Below are 19,017 nucleotides of genomic sequence, written 5' to 3'. Positions count from 1 at the left end.
AAGACCATGAGTTTAAGAGAAAAATTCAGAGATTTTATAGAGAGCAATGACTTCCCAGGATTGAGAAATCATTAACAAATTACTTCAACAATCACTTATCCTGCCTCCATTTTGTACCGAACACGAGAAAACCCGTTAAAAATTAAAGCACCAAATGGGCAGTTACAAAACCAAAAGACACGTGTCCTTTGGTCAACCGTTTTCAACTCAAGTACCTCTTGGTGTCCTAACATTAAGGAAACCATAACTCACAACTATAAACATACAACATAACAGTATAACACACATAAAAACCTTAACCACCATCAGTGTGTGTATAATTTCTTCTCTTCCTCTCTTCTGTATCACCGGTACGTCTCTTTTTCTCTGTTAAAGATGATGTGTTTATATCTCCTTCTGTATTTCCGATATTTTTTCCTATTTAATCTCTGCTTTCCCGAATTTTATTATTAGGCGTTTTCACATGGAAATCATCGCCATATTTTATCACTACTATTTGTACTTGTACATGAAGGAAACAAACTGTTTTTTTATGTACTCCCTCAGTGCCCTACATGTCCCATTTTGACCAGTCAAATTGAAGCAAGAATCAAATGAGGACATGTAAAAGGGGACGGAGGGAGGGAGTATTTTGTTTTCGTATTGAACTTCCGCCTGAATTTTCACTTTTTATTTTGTAACAAGAATAAGAATTATCATGTGTTCATTTTTTAAAATCTATATGATTGAACATGTTAAATAAATTTCTGATAATTAAATTTGTTTAAAAATTCATAATAAATAAATCCGAGAAATATGTTTTATGTTCAAAAATAGTTTTGGTAAAAATATATAATATAACAACTTAAACATGTAATAAAATAAAACAGAGTACTCGTAAGCGAGGCTTAAATACCAATAACTATAAAAGTATTTAACATTTCGATTTTAATAATATGAAGATAAATTCGAATTAAAATTTGTAAAATTTAATAATATTGACCGAGTGCTATAGACGTTTTAAAATAATAAAAATAAGGAAGGTAATAAATACAAGTGTCCAGGTGAATTTGTTTGTAGCGTGTGTTAGAAAACTGTCCATATACCCCATCACTATCGATCAGCCAATAAACTTTCCCAGTTACTTTCAACACAACTTGGCGCCTAAGTTTCGGCCTTGTTTTTTCTTCCACCTTATTCCCCTATATATATTCACACATCTTAACATTTTATAATCACTCTCCCCCTCTTCTCAAACCTCCTTGCTTCTCTGCAAACAAGGTACAAACCTGCTTCCTCCTATTTTTTACCTGAGATTATACTTCGATTTCGGTTACGGTTTTATCATGTCACGGTTTCATGTCACTTTTCAAATACAACTAGGATTATGCTGATACGGTGTTGATATCGAGTCCATTTGACTTATATTACTTCTCAATAATAATATGTTGTTTCTGCAACTTATAAAATATTTAATAAAATAAATCATTACGTGAATGTGAAACTTTTTCCCCAACTCTGGTCTTCTTTTAAGTCTAAAGTGGTAAAACTGTTAAAAAGATTCGAGACCTCTGTTTATCTGTCTTTATGATACTTATGTTGTTCCCATTGTTACAAATATCGCCTTCCTTTTACATTTGCTGGCATAATAATTAAAGATTATTTACTATGATAAGCTTGTTTGAAAATCAGTTACATATTTTTAGATCAAGAACTAAACTTAATGTCCAGCTTTTGAATTGCATTTTGTATTTACCAGTTCTGCTGATTGCTTTTGGTTGATTCACAGGCTAAAATAATGATTACTAGGAAAAGAACTGAAATGCGGCGGCTTTATTTTGAATTCATGCTGGTTTTGATTTTGCTTTTGCACAACTATGAGCCAGTGGATGGTTGGTGGTTCTCCTCTAAAGAGGCTGATGCGAATAATCAGTACCGAGAAAGTGATCAGTCCATTCCGAAGGATATGGTAGCAGAATTCTCAATGGAGCCTCTGAATAATCAGAAGGGGATCAAGTTGGTGGAGAATGCGAGAAGAATGGTGGTTTCCTCGAATTCTTGCTGGCAAAATGCTTATAGAAATCTGTTTGCAGGGTGTTCGGAGATTCTTGCTGGTGAAGAGATGAGGTCCAGGTTTGCGTGGCATCTCAGTGACTGCTTTCAGAGGGATTCTGGAAGGCCTGATTTTCCTTACTGTGATGTGAAATCCTCCATGATGAGCTGTCGTAAAAAATTGGATGAGAATGCTCATAAAGTTTATCTCGAGTTTTTTCTGGAAACCAACTCTATATGTCACCAATTACAGTAAGCATCTGCCTCTTTAGTCATTAATCATATAAATTTTACTAGTATATTGCATTCGTTAACATTTTTAAAAGAAATTGATTGAATTGTGTGTTTCTTATGCAAGGGCTGATGCATTCAAACGTCAGATGGAGAGGTTGGTAAATGAATTAAAGAAGAGCGCAGAAAATACAGAAACCACAATAGAGAATATAGGAGAGCGAGCAGATGAACTTATTGAGAGATCAAATCAAATGAAAGAATCTTTATCGTTGGTTGATCTTCGTACCAACCAAGTGGCTCAAACCTTGAAAAACGTTGGAGATCATGTCAATCTTGTGTTAACTACTTCTGAAGCAGTTTATGAGCTATCTGCAGGGATAGCAACTTCACAAGGAGAACTTCGTGAAGGACAAGGAAAGATGCTTGAAACGTTGGAAGAGGGAATGATAATGCTAAATGATTCTCACAACAAACTAGGCCAAGACATTAGTCACTTGGGAAATAAAACGGTAGAAATACAAAGTCACATCATTAAGGTCGGGGATTCAATGGCATCAAAAATGAATGTTTTGCAAAGCACAGCTGAAGACATCGGGAATGTAACAGAAGTTACTCTCGATAGGCAAAATGAACTTTTGGCTGGACAATCAGCAGCTGTTGAAGGTCTTCGCAGACTGAATGATTTCATGTCTCAGGCACTTCAAGAGAGCAAGTAAGTTACTCATACGAAAATTTTTATTGTTTACAATTCTTTAGAATGTCAGTGACTCAGTGCTAATCAAGCCATTCTTATAATTTATTCTGCAGGGTTATTATGCAGCAACTAGCTGAATTTGGTCACAGGCAGCAAGAAGAGCTTTTAAATCGACAAAAACAACTAGAATTAGCTCATGATCATTTGGTTGAGAATTCAAGGACAATTTTGGAAGCTCAGGTAAGTTTCTTATTAGATATATTATTCTCTTGATGCATATTAATCTAGATGTTATGTAATAATCTCTTTTTTGCTCTACAGGAAGCCTTTGAATTAAAGCAAGCAACTATGTTTCTTGCAATAGACAAGCTCTTTGCTCTACATAATGCTATTCTGCTGGAATCTCGACTAATCAAAGCTTTCATTATGTACTCGATAGCAACTTTTGTTATCTACATGTTCACCAGTACTAAGCAAACATACACCATGAGACCTCAGCTTTATATGGGTATGAATCTTCGCCATTTTGATAAAATGTTGAACCTACTCCCTATCTGCATATTTACTCTAGCAACAGTCATTTATATATAATTTGTGCAGGTTTATGTGTTACATTCTTGATTGAATTTCTTGTACTGAAGTACTGGGAAAGTGGCACCGATTATCATGCATCGATTACATATTTTGTTAGGCTGGGGTTCGTGCTTTGTGCTTCAGCTCAGCTTCTCTATGCAATTTATACATACAGGTGAGACTTGAATTGTATTAAAACTTCATCTTAGATTGAAAGAACTTGTGTTTATAACAATAAGTATCTGATATATTACTAACTATGCAGGGACTATGAAACACTGAACCATCAGATGCTTTTAACACTAGTGGAGAAGTTTAATGTCATGCAAAAGCATAAAGAATTTTCACAGGACATGGACAGTGACGACGACTGGTCTGCGTTCATTGATTCCGACTTGCCAGAAGATGTAGACAAATTGGAAGATCCTGACTTTATGATCCCAGAGGAAGTCGGAGAGAATTCTATAGTATCCTCTACAACTACTAGAAGATATAATCTACGCAGCAGACGTCGTTCTTAATCTGTAGTCTTCACTTCCCTGAACTAAAATTATATGTAATACGAGGAGGTTAGCAGTTAAGATGCAATGTAACAACTTCAAGATGCTTGGTTAACCTCTAGATGTTTGATATAATCTGGGAATGACCTTAACACTCTGATGAATAGAAATATAGATTTCAATAGCTAATATAATTGTGTATCTTGCAGTTTTGATGATGAAATATAAAACATATTATTAGTTTATTATCCAAATTATTCTTGCAGTTTTCGACTTAGTTTTTTCTGTTTCTGCACGAGAAACAGAAAAAACTAAGTAAAAAGCCACTCCATGAGCCTCACCTTATTGTTATTCTATATGAACTAGTAATGTAGTGCATTGCAAGCTCCTAACTATATTCAGAAATATATGATTATAAGACTTTCTAGTACATACATGTAGGCATTTGATATAAAATCATACTGTGAGCTGGGAACATAGCTCCAGAAAATCCTTCATACTGAAAAAAAAGTCTAATAATGAAAGTTGAAACCAATTTTTTTCTTTTTTTTGCTGGACAGAAACCACATCTGATTACCACTATCAATCACATTACCAGTTCCATATCCTGCAGCTATGGACATCATTTGTTTTTAACCCTGGGGCTACCACCTCTTCATGGCTTTCTTGATCCTAATGTCTTGTGCGCATCTCATTCCTTCCGCCTTCTCCTTGAACTTGCTGTCAAATCTCCATTTACCAGGGCTTCAAGTGCTCTTGCAGTTGGAGGTCTGTTCCTAGTACTCTGTCTCCGAGAGTTTAAGTTAGCAGGCTGAGCAGGAACACTGATGTCTGCAGAGGTTTTGGGTGCACAGAAGACATCTTGTTGTGTGCTCGTGATATCATCTTGCATGTTTGTCGAAACTGTCAGGAAAACGCTGTGTGGATATTTTACAGGTTGTTGAGGCGAGTTCAAGCCAATTAACATGCTGGATTGAGGATTTTTTTGATCAAGACAATTATCATCTAGAGAACCTCCGATGCTCCAACAAGGGCTTTCTTTTTGTGAACTGGTGGCCATCCTATCTTTGGATAAACCTAATTGAGAAACTTTGTTGTTGTTTGGATCATGAATATTTGAGCAGCAAACATTGGCATGATCACCAATTTCTGCGACAGATGGAATAGTACTCCTGCCCGAACCTATCTCTTCATTACAACAAGAAGCTACAGTCCTATACCTTTTTCCAACTGAAGTTAAAGTATCAAGATCGTTTCGCTTCTGCTTTTGGCTTAGGCGAATATCCATTGGCTTCCTTGCCTGCTGGTCATCATACAACTTCTTATGCTTCTCGACTTTTTTCACTGGTTTAATGGAATCTGAACCATGGATCTGAACTAGTCGGTCAGAACTGCTGTCAAAAATCTTTCCCGTGTCTGAGGTAATCTTAACATGAGTGGTGGAATTTGTCTCTTGAGCCACTAACATGTTATGAGCACAATCTAATTTTTTAGTTGAGGCATTGAAAGTACACTGATCATTGTCTCTGCGAACAATTTTTATTTTTGATATATCCATTGGCAGAGTTCTCGACTCTCTGAATTTGGGAAATTTTCTATTGTCAAGGCTTGTATCAACAATGGTAACTTTTCTGTCATCCATATCACTAATTGGAGCTTGAAGCTGCATATAACATTGACGTCTTTTATTCAAATTTTCTTGCTCCTTAATCTCCTTGATCCACCCATCCTCCTCTTCCTTATTTCCTTTATCATTTTCAGTGTGGAGCTCGAGAAGCTCTGGCTCAGAACCAACTTTGTCCAAGACATCCGTAACAGAGACAAAATAATGGTTTCCTTTCACTAATTCTCTTGAGAACTTCTGAACACCAGGAGTAAGAAAGACCAGGGTATCCTTTGCACCTGGAACATAAGCTTGTTTCTTTGGCTGTTCTGAATGCCATCCTCTTGCCAACAAACGTGGCCAGACTGCTTCCCAGAATAAATCGCTGGATTGAGCTTTGCTTAACCGATAGCCTCCAGTTATAAAATTGACAATCTCAGTACATGTCAGGGAGGAACATGTTTCCCCGGTTGGTATCCGCACGGGCGCAATGACCATGTTTGTTAGATCTCTCATGCCTTTCCCAACAGAAACTACATCAACAAAAGTTTCTACCCCCACCATGGACTTCATAGAGAATACGTATTCGATTAGTGATATATCCTTCTTTTCATATGCTTTGGTGACCTGCCAGTCGAGCAAAGAAGAAGCATTAAATTTCCATAAAAAAAAAAGTAGTCCACCTACATTTTCAGGCGACGCCAATCATCAACTCTGAAATGAAATCACTTACATATAAGATTCACCAAACAAAATTAGTTGAACTAAAACATCTTTTTGAGGGATTAAGCAGTGTCGAGGTTTACTCCCTTAGGTTACATTAATTTTTTGACTTATCTTATAATGTACGCATGTGAAAGTTGACTAGCAAAATACATAAACGCTTTGGAGGAATTTGGACTACTGTTGCTTATATAGCTACTGTGACAACAAAATAAAATTCCCAGAGTATCTGCACTCTGCAGTCCGTGCACAAACTCTCGAACATGTTAAAAGCACAACATATTTGATTCTACTTGAGTGGGAATAAATGTTACGATGATACAGGTACCATAAAATCATCAGCTTAATTTATCTCCAAATGAACCATTTCTGACAATATTCTAAGTTAAAGTCTAACTTAAATACTTATCCGGGGAATGCCTGTCAGTCTACAATTCTAAGGAAAACCTTTTCATGAAAAAGTTAAGAAAATATGTCTTAAAAAAAACAGCAACAAAAAAGGTTAAGCTGTGTACATAAACTTCATGGCGTCAATCATTGTTGCCTTGGCAAATAGATGATCTTGTGCTGAAGCATATTGCATGATTTATATGCTCTTCAGTTGACAGATGATAAATATATTTGACTATTTAAATCCTAAAAACTGACCATGTTTAATAAGAAAAAAGAGATTCGAGTTGATGGATTACCTTTGTTAGCTCTTTCTGGCATTCCTCTGACACCCGGGAAAGCAGACGAGATAGTAGTTCCTGTTGCCTCAAATCACTAAATAATGACTGGCCAGATACACACTTTCTACTTCTCCCTTTGCGGCATGTTGCCCATCTATCATACTCAGAGGACTTATAAAATTTTGAGTAGTAATATAACAATATATCCCCCATCTTTTTAGTTCCAATAAACCTCTTCAACTGCACAAACTTCTTCTTAAAGATATATAAACCTAAAAGAAAACTTGCTTCTTCAATATCGTTCCAAGAATCAGCACAAACCCCAGGAACCAAAAAATAAGACGACCCTTGGTATAGAGCAATTGTCTCTCTAAAGCTTCCAAATATCGAAGGTGCATTATTTGATTGAGTAGAAAATCCTTGTTTCACATCACTCATAGTCATATTCTCCTTGATGTTTTTGGTCCACTTGACTGGGACCGACAATCCCAGCCAAAAATCTAAAGGATCGTGATCCTTCTTTTCAGTATCAACCAGCTTCTTCATATAGCTATCATACTCAGGTCCAGAGATAAGAGCAGGAATTTCAGCCTGGTAGTCATCACCAACACGGGTAAGCACTTTTGCTTCCCCAAAGACACCATGTGCATCAGAGGAATCTATAGAAAGCAGCTGCTCAGCAGATATGTTCTCAGTATTATCCCCATTCTGATTTAGTTCAGCTGACACCATCTGATAAAAGTATTGCTGACTGTTACATTTTGCAGAAGCAAAATACAGTATTAAGTACTAAACCTAAGATGATGCAGTATATTAATCCAATATTATGACCTTTTATCTGAAGGAAAAGTAACATCTATCAAGTTAAAGACACAGTAGTTACAGTTTATTTCTTACCAAACGAGCCCAAATCTAGATGCCTATGCAGTTAAAGTAAGCAAGTCATTGTTCAAAAACTAGAAAGTACAACATTAACATTCACTACAGTAATGAAATACTTAAGCATTGGGATAACACAACTCTACTAGTTCCAGTAAATATTTACTAAATAACATGTTGAACAACATAAGTCCAATAGTTCTACAATGCAATTATTACAATCTTATCACACAAACTCACTAAGTGTGTGAAGCATAAAAGAGGGACAAATCACTGGTCAAAAAATCCTTGAAGGGAGAAACGATTTTTTCAGCCCAGTAGTACCAATGAGAATAAATATTAAACCAAAATAAGAGCTGACTCATTTTACATGTTTTAGCCTATCTGATTTACTCTCTTACTTTACTAATAAGAAGACCAAGATTCAAGGAGGCATGTATACATTATTATTTAGATATTTGCAAAAAAAATAAAATCAATTAACATTTGCAAAAATACTTATCCACTGGCCACTATATCAAAAATGGATTTTAATGGTATTTAAATATTTGCAAAAAAAATTGCAATAACCATTTTCAAAAATACTTGCCCACTGGCCACTACATCAAAAATGGATCTGCATGTAAATAGTAATAGTTTTAACACAAGATAGTATGAACCACTTTAAAACAAGCCATTGCTGTCACGGTATTAGTTTGGTCACTAATCAAACTCTTTTTCAAAGTGGTCATTCATTTATTAAAATTATGCATTACCTTCTGTTAAACACGCAACATCTGAAAGCAATAAATCATGATCTTTAACATCTATAAGTAACTCTTCATAACTCGGTACACTATTTCAGATAGTATAGATGAGCTGACTTGAGCCTAACTCTAGAGTGATCATGTATCATTCATCAAAAGAGTATCAAACTGTAACTTGAGCTTAAGCTTAGTCGAGCCCAAAAAAATGTCTGAGCTTGGTTTATTAAGGAATAGTGGTTTTTAGGAACAGTTCGTGAACAAATTGTAACATGCCTTGTGCTCATGAACGTCACGAGCTTATTACAAATTTGTGGTCACAAATACATTGCTCGCGGACTTGTGCTCAAGAACTTTATATGATCATTATATTATATTATACAACTAAGTCTATTAAAATGTTATATATTGTTATCATTTAGGAATAACAACTATCCACTAAAACAATATAATAAATAGAACATATAAGATATTTCAATCAAAGTAGTCCAATTACTAAGAATTATTACGAGTACAAAGTATATTTTAATAATTGAACACATATATGAGCCTATCGAATTTGGCCATGATGAACAACTAATATTTATATAGCATGTAACATAGTTTTAAGAAAAGCATAGTTTGTGAACACATATATTCACGAGTCATGTTCACAAACTATGCTTCAGACTTATTGACCAGCATATTAATCGAACTTGTTCTCGAACCACCAAGCCGGACTCTTCCATGATCAAGTTCGGCTCATATATAAATCAATCGTAAAAAACGTGTCCAAGACCGACTCATTTAATGAACCAATCCAAACCCGAAATGAGTTTTTCCCGAACCAAACACTGAGCTCGCAAGTATATCGACTCATTTACGATATTTGGTTAGTACTTTGGTAGCATTCCACAAAGAGGCCTTCCCATATCCCCCCAGCAGTGGCGGAACCAGGACTAAAAGTTAGGGGGGGCTGAAATATTTTTTCATCTATACTTGCATAAATAGCTTACTCAATATATATCATCATACTATCATTCAGTCATGCATCTCCCATCCTATCACCCTAATAAGTCTTAGATCGTTTTTATAGCGGAAAAAACTCTCTCAGCAATAGCAATGATAACGGGTAAAACTAGAGCTAACTCAACCAGAAGATAAACTAAGAGATAAGTAGTGTGTCTGTGTGTCTTAACCGTCATGACCTAAAGATTTTTTGTACTTTGAAGTCCAGATTAATCTTTATCCGCTCACACATCAATACATCATAGATAAACTTGTCTAACTCATTTGATAACAACTCCAGGTCTAGTAAAGAGATATCCTTCGGATAAAATTGTCCAAGGCAGAAAATTAATTCCTAGGATCCAAAGAGCAAATATAAAGTAGTAACTCTATGTTTCCTTCTGTAAAACGGTTATCCATCTATTGGGAAATAAGATTCTTCATATGGGCTCTTTAGCCTAAATTTGAAGAATATGGAGATGAAATGAACTCCAACAAACTCCTAGCAGAAATAGATAGAGAGCGCATGTAGAAAATATTGTTGGAGATATTGTGTAATTTACTTCTTAAATAGTTAAGAGTTGATTGTTTATATTATTTTTAGAGAAAAGTTAAGGAGTTTGTGGGAGTTGCTCTCAGTTTGAATGTATTTGTTAATTAGATTCTCTTTGGACTAAGTGCATTTTCTTTTCGAATAAGTCCCTTTCTATGACATTTATAATTCAGCGGGGGCTAAAAAAAATTATACTGACATCACACTAATTCAGCGGGGGCTGAAAAAAAATATACATTGTTTTTTCGAGGTTAGGGGGGGCTCTAGCATCCCCTAGCCCCCCTCTGGTTCCGCCACTGCCCCCCAGATCCATTCATGAACATGGAAACCAACTCAAACTAAACTAAGCTCAAAAGGTCACATCTTTATATTCATACCCCAAAACCCAAATCGAAGCCTAATCATAATCAATAAAGAACATCAAAACATAGCATACAAACAAAAAGGAAAAAGAAAAATACAAAATTAAATCAATATAAGAGTGTTCTACATATATACCTTGAATACCAATGTGATCTTGTCAAATTAAACACCTTAAATCACACCAGAACAACCAACATAAAAGTGGGTTACACATAATCATATATTACATGTATATATCACATGTACACACAAACATATGTAAAAACAGTATCTAACTTGGTTAACAACATGAGTGGATATAAGCAAAATGGGTCAGATTACATGACTCTAAAGACAAGCAACTACAATACATGTATTATTATGCAGGGTGAGAGTACCTTTATGTAAGCAAGCTCAGTATGAAGTTGAGAGATTGAGAGAGAGAGAGAGAGAGAGAGAGATAGCGAGCGAGAGAGATGAGAAATATCGAAGAGTATAGAATAAAAATGCATACACTGTGTTGTATATATAAACGGTATGAAAAAGAGGTCGTGTAATGCTTTTCGAATTTAATATTTTTAGGCAGCATAAAATATTTTCAAATTATAAAATCAACTTCGTATTTGAAATATTATGTTCATAAATGATGTGGTGGAGGCAGAGATGCACAAAAGATCTGTTCGGACCAGATCCAGACCGGGCCAAAAAAATCCGGATTTTTTTCAAACCAGATCGGACCGGGCTTTTTTAAAAATCGGGCCGGGCCGGGCCGGGCTTTTCCAAAAATACTAGGCCCGGTTTAGTTATAAAAAGCCCGGATTTTTCAAAAATCCGGATTTTATCCGGATTTTTTTGAAAATATTAGGCCTGTTTTAGGCCCTCGGGCCGGGCCGGGCCAGACCGGGTTTTTTTCGGATCGGATTTTTCAGATTTTTTTCCAGATCGGATCAGATCGGATTTAAGATTTCGGATTTTTTGAACATCTCTAGGTGGAGGTGTATGTATGAAAAACTATATATGTAATTAGAGTATTATTCGATTATATTTAAATTTTTTGATAAAATATAATATAGTGAATATATAATCTATGTCAGATTATAATTTTCTTTTGGATTTTATAAAAAAAATACTAACAATATATCAAAGAAGTGAGTACAAAAGTTGGATTTTTAAATTTTAATGGAACTCATAATAGTTTTCACAATAGTCTGTCACCACTATCAATAAAATAATTATCACACTTGTCCGTCATCATATTAATTAATAATGAGTATTTTTTATTGTCATCAATATATACATTTTAAACAACTTGCTTATTTTTTCACATATACAACATGATCAATTTATTAAAAAAATTATTATTGTTAGTACATAAATAAGTAATTTACAACTTTAATTATTATATTCAACAATATTAAAGTGAATATTGGAGAAAAAAATTGTAACAAATGAATTTGCATCTAATTTTTCAACATATACGCAATTAGAATTGTAACGAGTCGAGGTATTTGCGCATAAACTTGGCTCGACTCGACTAATTTAAAACTCTACTCGACTTGATTTATTACTGAGGTCGAGTTCAAATAAGAAATTTGTTCATTCAAAAACTCGAGTTTAAGTATTATTAGTATTAGTGATCTTGAGATCGACTCGTGATGGATTCGAGCTCGACTTGACTTGTCAAAAAAAATATATATATGAATATTCAACTTTCAATGTGTAACAAAATACGGATTTTGATATATGATTTTTACGTCATATTTGATATAATCCTAACATCATTAAAATAAGTAGATCATAAAATTTTTACGATTAAATTCTCAAGATATAGTTTGATAAATAATATAACCTCAACCTGGGGCATACTTGTTTGAATTAGTAGTAATTTTATTAAAATTTCACATCAAATATTTAATTTACTTTTTGACATTTTCTTAGCATCATTAAAATATGTAAATCTTAGCATTGCGTACAGTTGGATCATCAAGAATTATTTTGAAATAAAATAAAATATTAAAGGGTAAAAACATGTTTAAAGTAATAGTAGTTTTAGTAGTTGGCTATTAAAATGTCACATGAAATATATTTTTTATTTCTTAAAATATATGTAGCATCATTGAAATGATTATATGCAAGCATCTGTATGTTTGGATCTTCAAGAAATATTTTATTTTTTCGATTTAATTTAATTTCAAAGAAAAATTGAATTTTCACAAAATACTTGACTCGACTCAAATCCAACTGGAATAGTTAATTCTTAACTAACCCAAGTTTTAGTAACAAAAAGGGTTAACAAACTTTGAGTTCACTATATGAGATGAGACTTCTCAATATTGTTTTTCGGATTCACTATAAAGTTAAACTTTAAAAAAGTGACTTATTGCTTAAAATAAGTAAGTGGATTAGAAGTGAGAAATGTATTAAGTTAATAAAGTGTTTGGAAAAGAAATTCTCAGTTTCTTAAAAGTGCTTCTATTTAGTTACTAAGCGGGCGAAGAAAACAGAAGTGAGAAGCACAAGGTTAAACAAACAGGCCCTATGTTATATTCTCTACATAACTTGTTGACTTTGATACAAGACACTTCTCAATATATGTTTAGACGTTGTGTCAACGACTTTAATACATGTATTGACTAACAAGTGAACTTTGCGGTATGATGTTTCATGAGACTTCTCGCTAAACTTTCCGGATTTGTTGACATGTAGTTATTTTCTCAGTAAGAGTGTGCAAGATTATTAGAATATGATCTTCGTAAGCCCTCCTCCTAACACCTCGAGGTTTTAGGAGAATTGGCCACTTAACATGGTATCAGCCAGGTTCTCGGGAGACTCGAGTTCGATTCCTATGACCCCCAATATTCTCAGAATTTGTTGAGGACACGAAGGTCAGAGGTTGAGGAACATTTGATCCCTGCGCATTTCAAAGCATTCCTGTGGCTAATTTGGGTAAAAACTTCCTCATAACAGGTCAGAGGTTGAGGAACATTTGATCCCTGCGCATTTCAAGAATCTCTGTTCTGCTCATCCTTCTGCTAAAACTTCCTCATAACAGGTCAGAGGTTGAGGAACATTTGATCCCTGCGCATTTCAAGAATCTCTGTTCTGCTCATCCTTCTGCTGCAGGCTAGCACGAGATTATAATTTAAGTTTGGCATAGTGCTTTGTAGATCAACTTTTTACATGAGATCATTAGAGTTGTGCAAATACTCTACTAGCCTGTACATGACCCAAGCTTCCAGCACTGTTTTACGCGTTTAGACAAAATCCTATTTTTAAACTTCGCAGGAATTACTTTACTATAGATCCTTCCCAAGTACAATCGCGGTGCTAAATCAAGAAATTTCTGATGCTCCGTTATCAATGTGAATGGTTTAAAATGATCAAGGTAAAGATGGGTGAACCACAAGAAATAGAAAAAACCAGGTGGAGAACCTCTCCATAAATTTCTGCGCAAGTGCTTCATGCTCCTAAATATAATCACAAATATACGATTATAAGACCATCTAGTGCATACATCTAAGCATTTGATATAAACTGGTACTTTGAGCTGGGAACATAGCTCCTCAAAATCCTTTATACTGGAAAAAGAGAAGAAGTCTACTCTTGAAAGTTGAAACCAATTTTTTTTTTTTTTGTGCTGGAGAGAAACCACCTATGATTACCGCTATCAATCACATCACCAATTCCATATCCTGCAGCTATGGTCCTATGGACATCATTTATTTTTAACCCTGGTGCTACCACCTCTTCATGGCTAGCTTGATCCTAATGTCTTGTGCGCATCTCAGTCCTTCCGCCTCCTCCCTGAACTTTCTGTCAAATCTCCATTTACCAGGGCTTCTAGTGCTCTTGCCGTTGGGGATCTGTTCCTAGTACTCTGTCTCCGAGGGTTTAAGATAGCAGGCTGCTCAGGAACACTGATGTCTGCAGAGGTGTTTGGAAAGTTTACAGGTTGTTGTGGAGTAAAATTTTTGTCATTTGAATCATAAATATTTGAGCCACAAACATTGGCTTGATGACCACATTCCAGGACAGATGGAATAGTACTCCTGCCCGAACCTATCTCTTCATTATAGCAAGAAGCTACAGTCCTATACTTTTTTCGAACTGAAGTTGAAGTATCAAGATCATTGTGCTTCTGCTTTTGGCTCAGGTGAATATCCACTGGCTTCCTTGCCTGCTGGTCATCATACAAAGTTTTCAGATTCTTGACTTTTTTCACTGGTTCGTCGGAACTGCTGTCAGAAATCTCCTCAATGCAGCCATCCTCCTCTACCTTCTCTCCTTCATCATATTCAGCGTGAGGCTCGAGAAGCTCTGGCTCAGAACCAACTTTGACCAAGACCTCCATAACAGAGACAAAATAATGCTTTCCTTTCAGCAATCCTCTTGAAAACTTCTCAACAGCAGGCGTAAGAAAGACCAGGGTATCCTTTGCACCTGGAACACAAGCCTGTTTCTTTGGCTGTTCTGAGTGCCATCCGCTTGCCAACAAACGCGGCCAGACTGCTATCCAGAATAAATCGCTGGATTGAGCTTTGGTCAACCGATAGCCTCCAGTTAAAAATTGACAATCTCAGTACAAGTCAGGAAGGAACATGCTTCCCCAGTTGGTATCTGCACAGGCGCAATGACCTTGTTTGTGAGATCTCTCTTGCCTTTACCAATGGAAACTACTTCAACAAAAGTCTCTATCCCAACCATGGACTTTATAGAGAATACATAATCGATTAGTGATGTATCGTTCTTCTCATCGTTCTTCTCATATGCTTTGGTGGCCTGCCAGTCGAGCAAAGAAGAAACATGAAATTTCCATAAAAGAGAATTATAAGATTTGTCCACCTATATTTCCAGGCGGTGACAATCATCAATTCTGACATGAAATCACTCACATATATAAGATTCACCAAATAAAATAAGCTGAAACTAAAACATCTTTTGGAGACAGTAAGCAGTGTTAAATTCCTGGAGTATCTGCAGTCCGTGCACGAACTCTTAAATATGTTAAACACAACATATTTGGTTCTACTTGAGCAGGAATAAATGTTACGATGAAATAGGTACCAGAAAATCATCAGCTTAATTTTTCATGATAGTGTAAGTTACAGGTTTAACTTAAATAGTGTTGTAAGGAAAACTTTTGCATGATTTATATGCCCTTCAGTAGTTCAGTTGCAGGATAATATAAATGTATGACTATTTACATCTTAAAAACTGACAACTTCTAATAAGAAAACAGAGATTCTAGTTGATGGATTACCTTTATTAGTTCTTTCTGGCATTCCTCGGACACCTGGGAAAGCAGACGAGATAGTATTTCCTGTCGCCTCAAATCACTAAATAGCGATTTGCCAGATACACACTTTTTACTTTTCCCTTTGCGGGATGTTGACCATCTATTGTACTCAGAGGACTTATAAAATTTTGAGTAGTAATATAGCAATATATCCCCCATCTTTTTAGTTCCGATAAACCTTTCCAACAGCACAAAGTTCTTCTTAAAGATATATAAACCTAGAAGAAAACTTGCTTCTTCAATATCATTCCAAGAATCACCACAAACCTCAGGAACCAAAGAATAAGAGGACCCTTGGTATTGATCGTTTGTCTCTCTGACGCTTCCAAATAGCGAAGGTGCATTATTTGATTGAGTATAAAATCCTTGCTTTGCATCTCTCATATTCTCTTTGTTGATATTTTTGGTCCACTTGACTGGGACCGGCAATCCCAGCTGAAAATCCAAGGGAACGTGATCGTTCTTTTCAGCATCATCCAGCTTCTTCATATAGCTATCATACTCAGGTCCAAAGATAACAGCAGGAATTTCAGCCTGGTAGTCATCACCAACACGGGGAAGCACTTTTGGTTCCCCGAAGATACCATGTGCATCAGAAGAATCTACAGAAAGCAACTGCTCAGGAGATAGGTTCTCAGCATTATCCCCATTCTGATTTAGTTCAGCTGACACCATCTGATAAAAAGTATTGCTGACTGTTACATTATGTAGAAGCAAAATACAGTATTATGTACTTAACCTAAGATGATACAGAACATCAATTCAATGTTATGTATTTCTTATAAACCAACCGAGCCCAAAATTGGATGCCTATGCAGGTTAAGCATTGGGATATAAGTCTAATAGTTCCAGTATAAAGTGTTGAACACCATAAGTCTAATAGTTCTACAACGCTGTTGTCACAATCATGATACACAAACTCACCAAGGGTGTGAAACATAAAAGAGCTAGGGTCATATATATCACTCGTCAAAAAACCCTTAAAAGGAACAAAAGAATTCGTCACCCTTAAAAAACCAATGAGGATAATATTAAACCAAATAAGAGTTGATTCGTTTTAGATATTTACCAATGAGAATAATATTAAATTTACTCTTTTTTTCTCTTTACTTATAAGAAGACGAGAATTCAAGGAGGCATGTATGTTATGATCTAAATATTTGAAAAAAAAATGCAATTAACATTTGCAATAATACTTACCAACTGGCCACTAGCTATATCCAAAATGGACTGCATGGTGTATAAATATTCGCAAATTTAAATTACAGTTATCGTTTGTCAAAATACTTGCCTACTGAAAATTATATTAAAAAAGGATTTAACATAAAATATATAATGGTATGTACCACTTTAAATTCAAGCCATTATCATCACAGTATTAGTGTTTTCACTCATTAAACTCCTTTTTAAAGTGGTCATTCATTTATTTAAATTGTGCATTACATTCCCTAGCTATATCAAAAATAGACTACATGGTGTATAAATATTCACAAATTTAAATTACAGTTATCGTTTGTCAAAATACTTGCCTACTGAAAATTATATTAAAAATAGATTTAACATAAAATATATAATGGTATGTATCACTTTAAATTCAAGCCATTGCCGTCACATTATTAGTGTTCTCACTCGTTAATCTCCTTTTTAAAATGGTCATTCATTTATTTAAATTGTGCATTACATTATGTTAAATGCAATAAATTGTGATGTTTAACATCTATACATAATTGATCATCATCACGCGGTATACTATTCTAAATAGTATGGACGAGCAAACTCGAGCTGAACTCTAGAATGATCATGCATCATTTATCAAAAAAGTATCAAACTCTAACTCAATCTTAAGCTTAAATCAAGCAAAAAAAAATGTTTGAGTTTGGCTCATTAAGAAAAAGTGTTGTTCATGAACCATTCACGAACAACTTGTGACATATATGTTTCACGAACATCACCAGCTTATTGTGAATTTGTGCCCACAAATAAATTCCTCGTGAACTTGTGCTCACGAGCTTACTTACGAATAACCCATGAGCTTATTACATAATTGTGTATAATCATTATATTATACAACTAAGTATATTAAGTATAATATGTTATTTTTTTTTATTATTTAGTAAATAGAAACGGTGTACTAGACCAATTTAATAAGTAATTATATCATTTAGTATAACATATAAGATATTTCAATCAATATATTTAATTACTAAGAATTTATTACGAGTACATTATATATTTTAATAATTTTACATATATTAAGCCTATCAAATTTGGTTATGAACAACTAATGCACCCGTATATCCCACATGTGTTCACGAGTCCCGAACTACTTCACGGACTTATTCACTAGCATATTAATCGAATTTGTTTTGCAACTATCAAGCCAGACTCTACCATAATTAAGTTTGGCCGGTTTATAATTAAATCGATCCTCAAAAATGTGTCCAACATAGATTTTCTTTATGAACCGGATCAAATCCGAAATGAGTTTTCCCCAAACCAAACAATAACCTTTCGCAAGTATATCGACTCATTTATACTATCTAGTTAATATTGTGGTAGCATTCCAAAAAGAGGTCTTCTGATATTCGCCTGGATCCATTCATGAACATGGAAAGTAACTCAAACTAAACTAATTAAGCTTAAAAGAACATACCTTTATATTCATACCCTGAAAACCCAAAATTGAAGCGTAATCATAATCAAGAAAGAACATAAAAATATACATACAAACAAAAACAAAAACACAAAATAAATTCGATGAAAGAGTGTTCTACATACCTTGAAATATTCCAATGTGATCTGGTCAAATTAAACACCTTAGATTTCACCAAAACAACCAACATAAAGTGTTTTACACAATCATATATTACATGTATATATCACATGTACACACAAACACACAAATATATGTAAAAACAGTATTTAAATTAGTCAAGAAACACAACATGAGTGGATATAAGTGAAATGGGCAGATCACAGGAACATGAGGACGAGCAACTATAATACATGTATTATTATAAGTGGATACAAGTGAGAGTACCTTTGCTGTAAACAGGCTCAAGTTCAAAGTTGAGAGAGAAGGGAAGAGAGATGATATATTGAAGAGTACAGCATAAAAGTGCATATAATTAAATTAAAATACTTCAAAGATTTTAACTATGCGGTCAAAAGACTTAAAAGTGTGTGAC

The 19,017-nt window shown here is 34.7% G+C and overlaps 3 protein-coding genes across 3 annotated transcripts; 1 reads left to right on the top strand and 2 right to left on the bottom strand.

Moving 5' to 3' along the window:
* The first annotated feature begins 1,164 nt into the window (after window positions 1-1,164).
* Window positions 1,165-4,286, top strand: LOC108200957 (protein GAMETE EXPRESSED 1). Its single transcript, XM_017369236.2, has 7 exons — window positions 1,165-1,260; window positions 1,769-2,283; window positions 2,390-2,977; window positions 3,073-3,199; window positions 3,281-3,467; window positions 3,560-3,707; window positions 3,798-4,286. Exons 2-7 carry the CDS (start codon window positions 1,778-1,780, stop codon window positions 4,051-4,053), a joined length of 1,812 nt encoding a protein of 603 aa, XP_017224725.1. The 5' UTR covers window positions 1,165-1,260; window positions 1,769-1,777; the 3' UTR covers window positions 4,054-4,286.
* A 121-nt stretch (window positions 4,287-4,407) lies between these two features.
* LOC108200950 (uncharacterized) lies at window positions 4,408-11,035 on the bottom strand. Its single transcript, XM_017369224.2, has 3 exons — window positions 10,932-11,035; window positions 7,048-7,761; window positions 4,408-6,262 (listed from the first exon to the last, which is right to left on the bottom strand). The coding sequence occupies exons 2-3, from the start codon at window positions 7,759-7,761 to the stop codon at window positions 4,724-4,726; spliced, it is 2,253 nt and encodes a 750-aa protein (XP_017224713.1). The 5' UTR covers window positions 10,932-11,035; the 3' UTR covers window positions 4,408-4,723.
* A 3,282-nt stretch (window positions 11,036-14,317) lies between these two features.
* LOC135149672 (uncharacterized) lies at window positions 14,318-17,065 on the bottom strand. The gene is made up of 4 exons (XM_064085458.1): window positions 17,030-17,065; window positions 15,794-16,504; window positions 15,132-15,312; window positions 14,318-15,039 (listed from the first exon to the last, which is right to left on the bottom strand). Exons 1-4 carry the CDS (start codon window positions 17,063-17,065, stop codon window positions 14,318-14,320), a joined length of 1,650 nt encoding a protein of 549 aa, XP_063941528.1.
* Window positions 17,066-19,017: the final 1,952 nt, after the last annotated feature.

The sequence above is a fragment of the Daucus carota genome, chromosome 9 (assembly GCF_001625215.2).
Source record: "Daucus carota subsp. sativus chromosome 9, DH1 v3.0, whole genome shotgun sequence".
Taxonomy (NCBI): Eukaryota; Viridiplantae; Streptophyta; class Magnoliopsida; order Apiales; family Apiaceae; genus Daucus; species Daucus carota.
Note: the sequence above shows the minus strand (reverse complement) of the source record. Positions and strands in the feature narration are given on the sequence as shown.

Excerpts from the sequence above, each read along its gene's own strand:
- LOC108200950 (XM_017369224.2), bottom strand. The coding sequence starts at position 7,761 with ATGGTGTCAGCTGAACTAAATCAGAATGGGGATAATACTGAGAACATA. Across the intron at positions 6,263-7,047 it reads GCCAGAAAGAGCTAACAAAG|GTCACCAAAGCATATGAAAA; the intron begins GTAATCCATCAA and ends CTCGACTGGCAG.
- LOC108200957 (XM_017369236.2), top strand. The coding sequence starts at position 1,778 with ATGATTACTAGGAAAAGAACTGAAATGCGGCGGCTTTATTTTGAATTC. Across the intron at positions 2,978-3,072 it reads CAGGCACTTCAAGAGAGCAA|GGTTATTATGCAGCAACTAG; the intron begins GTAAGTTACTCA and ends TTTATTCTGCAG. Across the intron at positions 3,200-3,280 it reads GGACAATTTTGGAAGCTCAG|GAAGCCTTTGAATTAAAGCA; the intron begins GTAAGTTTCTTA and ends TTTGCTCTACAG.
- LOC135149672 (XM_064085458.1), bottom strand. The coding sequence starts at position 17,065 with ATGCAGTCCATTTTGGATATAGCTAGTGGCCAGTTG. Across the intron at positions 16,505-17,029 it reads ATATAGCTAGTGGCCAGTTG|ATGGTGTCAGCTGAACTAAA; the intron begins GTAAGTATTATT and ends ACTTTTTATCAG. Across the intron at positions 15,313-15,793 it reads GCCAGAAAGAACTAATAAAG|GCCACCAAAGCATATGAGAA; the intron begins GTAATCCATCAA and ends CTCGACTGGCAG.